The 3,244-nt window shown below is 52.7% G+C and overlaps 1 protein-coding gene across 1 annotated transcript in view; it reads left to right on the top strand.

Moving 5' to 3' along the window:
* Positions 1 to 3,244, top strand: part of UBE3B (ubiquitin protein ligase E3B) — a 53,388-nt gene that overhangs the window by 37,539 nt on the left and 12,605 nt on the right. The window contains exons 17-18 of the mRNA XM_007954997.1: positions 518 to 694; positions 826 to 936. Coding sequence (XP_007953188.1) covers positions 518 to 694; positions 826 to 936 — 288 coding nt within the window. The remainder of the gene's footprint in view (positions 1 to 517; positions 695 to 825; positions 937 to 3,244) is intronic.

The raw sequence follows: 3,244 nt of genomic DNA, 5'->3' as shown, positions 1-3,244 counted from the left end.
CAGGTCTCTCCCCGACAGAGACCCTCTGTGGCTCCCCTTTGCCCTCAGGATAAAATCTGAGCTCCTCAGCATGACTCACAAGGCCCGTCATGGGTGGCGGAGAGCTCCAGAGATGGAGATTCCTTCTAGGTTTCATTTTACAACGTTCCATGAGTTTGATTTTGTTGTCTTTTTTGTTTCTTACCGTGAATGAAAGATAGTCTTAGTACGTTGCCCCAGATTCTTCCATCCTAATGGCTGAGAGCTTGTCCTCACTCATCTGAGTCCCTGTCTCACTGCTTTGCCTGCTCTTGAGAACAGCCTCCCTTTGCCAAAGAGCAGTGACATCACATTCTCAAAATCCTTCCTTGTAACAGGCTTTCGTTGGAAAGCGAACGAGAGCCACCCTCCCTCACACCCCTGTGTGTCCTGACTTGCACATTTAGTAATCATGAAGGCCCGGAGGGTCTTAGGAGGGCGCCCTGGAGGATGCAGGAGGCCTTGGGATCCTAATGGGCCACACCTCTGCTCTGGGCAGGATGGCTACGAGCAGCTTCGGCAGCTCTCCCACCACGCCATGAAGGGCGTGATCCGCGTGAAGTTTGTCAATGACCTCGGGGTGGACGAGGCAGGGATCGACCAGGACGGCGTTTTCAAGGAGTTCCTAGAAGAGATCATCAAGAGGGTGTTCGACCCAGCACTCAATCTGTTCAAGGTATCAAAGGGGCCCAAGAGCAGGGTGGGTGGCAGTGAAATTTGAAGCGACAGATGAGAAGCAAAGCATCTGGGCATGCTCGTAACTGGGAGGTTAAACTCTCTGCTTCCCCCCACCCTTTTGTCTTGCAGACCACCAGTGGGGACGAGAGACTGTACCCTTCACCCACCTCCTATATCCATGAGAATTACCTGCAGCTTTTTGAGTTTGTGGGGAAGATGCTGGGGAAAGCTGTGTATGAGGTAGGCACCTTAAGGAGCACTAAACTAAAATGTGGGAGCTCTAGTAGCATAGTGGCTAAGGCACTTGACTGCTAACCAGAAGGCTGGCGGTTCAAACCCACCAGCCACTCCTCAGAAGGAAGGTTGGGCAATCCTACTTCCGTAGTGATACTGCCTCGGAAACCCAAGGAGGGGTCACTCGACGGCACATAACAACAACAACAACAAAACTAAAATGTGCAAGAGAATGTTACAGGTATCATTCATGTAATCAGGCCAGCCATGTAACACCGGCAGTGCATCAGGATACGGTATCGGAGAGAGCATCAGGAACCAAGATCCGTGGAACAGAAACACTAGGAGGCTTGACACACATCTCATTTACTCCTCTCAACAGTCCTGTGACGTGACTGCTTTCTTGTGTTTTAAGAACAAGGAAACCGAGGCTCAGAGAAGTCAAATGACTGCAGAGCTGCATTTAAAAACCCAGCTGGCCAAGTTCTGAGTCTGTCCTTGCCTGCTCTGAAGGATAAGGACCAGCGGGCCAGAACCAGGTCTACCTTTATGGCAAAACCTGGTTGCAGGAGGGCATCGTTTCACGGAGTTCTTACAGTTGGTATAGTCATTTTGAAACCTTATTTGCGGGCTTCACAAGGAGCCAGAGGCACCTGGGTCTTGGCCTGCAGACTAGGACCAAGATTAGCCCAACCAAGACTAGCGAGCTGGGTGACTGTATGCAAGGCACTTTACTTCTGTAAGCCTCTGTTCTCTCATCAGGAAATAAAAGCAGCTTACTGGGTTGTTGTAGATGGTAAGTGAGGTGAGGCATGTGAAACACCTCCCACTGTCCTGGCCCCTGCTCGGCCTCAGTGAGTGGGAGCTGCCATCCTCACTGTTGGAATTAAGAGCAAGGGCGTTCTGAGCTCAGCTCCTGTGTCTTGTGGGGTTGGGCGCTGCAGACTAGCTGGCGAGGCCCACACAGCTCCTGTTCTCTCTCATTGAGCCATGCAGCAGGAGGCAGCACAACCCCCAGGTGACACTTGATGCCTCACTCTTAGAGCCCTGCTCCCAGGAAGGAGGTGGTGATGCAGCAGAAGCCCTTCAGCGCTCTGCACCCTTTGCGGCTGTCAGGGTGGGCTCTGTTGGCTCCAGAGCTGGGTGCCACCCTCCTCACATGAGGCCAAGGAAGTGAACTGCCTGGACAGGACTCATCTCATCCCCTCTCCCCACAAACCCGTGAGGGGCCACTGTGCCTTCCAAACAGGAAGAGTTGGCAGCCGAGGTGGTGGGTACCATTTCCATGTTGAGAGGAGGAGGCTATGTGGAGCAAGCAGACTTGGACTTGAACCACCCTTTGCTGAGTGATCTCATCGTTCTCTCTCACCGTGGAAACAGCCTGTCTCCCCAGGCCTCAGTCCTGGCTGTGCTGAGGACAGACGGGCATCCTCCAGATCGCCTTCGGCCCTGCAGTAGTTGGGTGCTCCAGGCTCACATCCCTGTTTCCCCACCTGCAAAACGGAGCCAGCTCCTCCCTCAGACCAGACTCACTGTCATTGAGTCAGTTCCGACTCATAGTGACTCCCTTTGGGTTTCTGAGGCAGTAAATCTTTATGGAAATAGATTGCCCAATCTTCCTTCCATGGAGTGGCTGGTGGGTTTGAACTGCCAACATTCTGGTTAGCAGTCAGATGCTTTAAGCACTATGCCACCAGAACGCCTACCCTCACAAGAAATGAAATGAGTAATCTCTGCCGAGGGCCCCTTCTCAGACGCTCAGTGCACGGCCATGCTCTTCCCTCCTCCTCCAGCCGCTGTCTAGTCGACTCTGACTCATGGCGCCTCCATGCGTGTCAGAGAACTGAGCTCTACGAGGTTTTCAGTGGCTGATTTTTTAGAAGTGAATCACCATGCTGTTCCAGGGTGCCTCTGGGTGGGCTCTAACCACCGACCTTTTGGTTAACTGCTAAGCACGTTAACCATGTGTACGCCCCAGGAACTCCTTCCCCCACTACCCTCATTAAAAAAACAGAAACAAAATACAGGTAGGGCTACTTGGCCTAGGCCATGTTTTTTCTTTAAACGTATAGCTGAGTTGAGACCAGAAGTGGCTGGGGCCACTGGAAAGTATGGCTGCTGCCTTTTGAGAATGTTCTCCCTGTTCACCAGCCTCACCTCACCCTCTCCTCTAACAGTACAGTGCTGAGGAAAGGAATTAGTACCGACTAGGCCCTGTGGGGGGAGCTCTGGTAGCATAGTGGCTAAGACACTTGCCTGCTAACCAGACGGCTGGCGGTTCAAACCCACCAGCCACTCCTCGGAAGGAAGGTTG

The sequence above is a fragment of the Orycteropus afer genome, unplaced genomic scaffold (genome assembly GCF_000298275.1).
Source record: "Orycteropus afer afer isolate SDZICR_OR568_19922 unplaced genomic scaffold, OryAfe1.0 scaffold00487, whole genome shotgun sequence".
In the NCBI taxonomy this organism is placed as follows: Eukaryota; Metazoa; Chordata; class Mammalia; order Tubulidentata; family Orycteropodidae; genus Orycteropus; species Orycteropus afer.
This window is presented reverse-complemented; position numbering and strand designations above follow the sequence as displayed.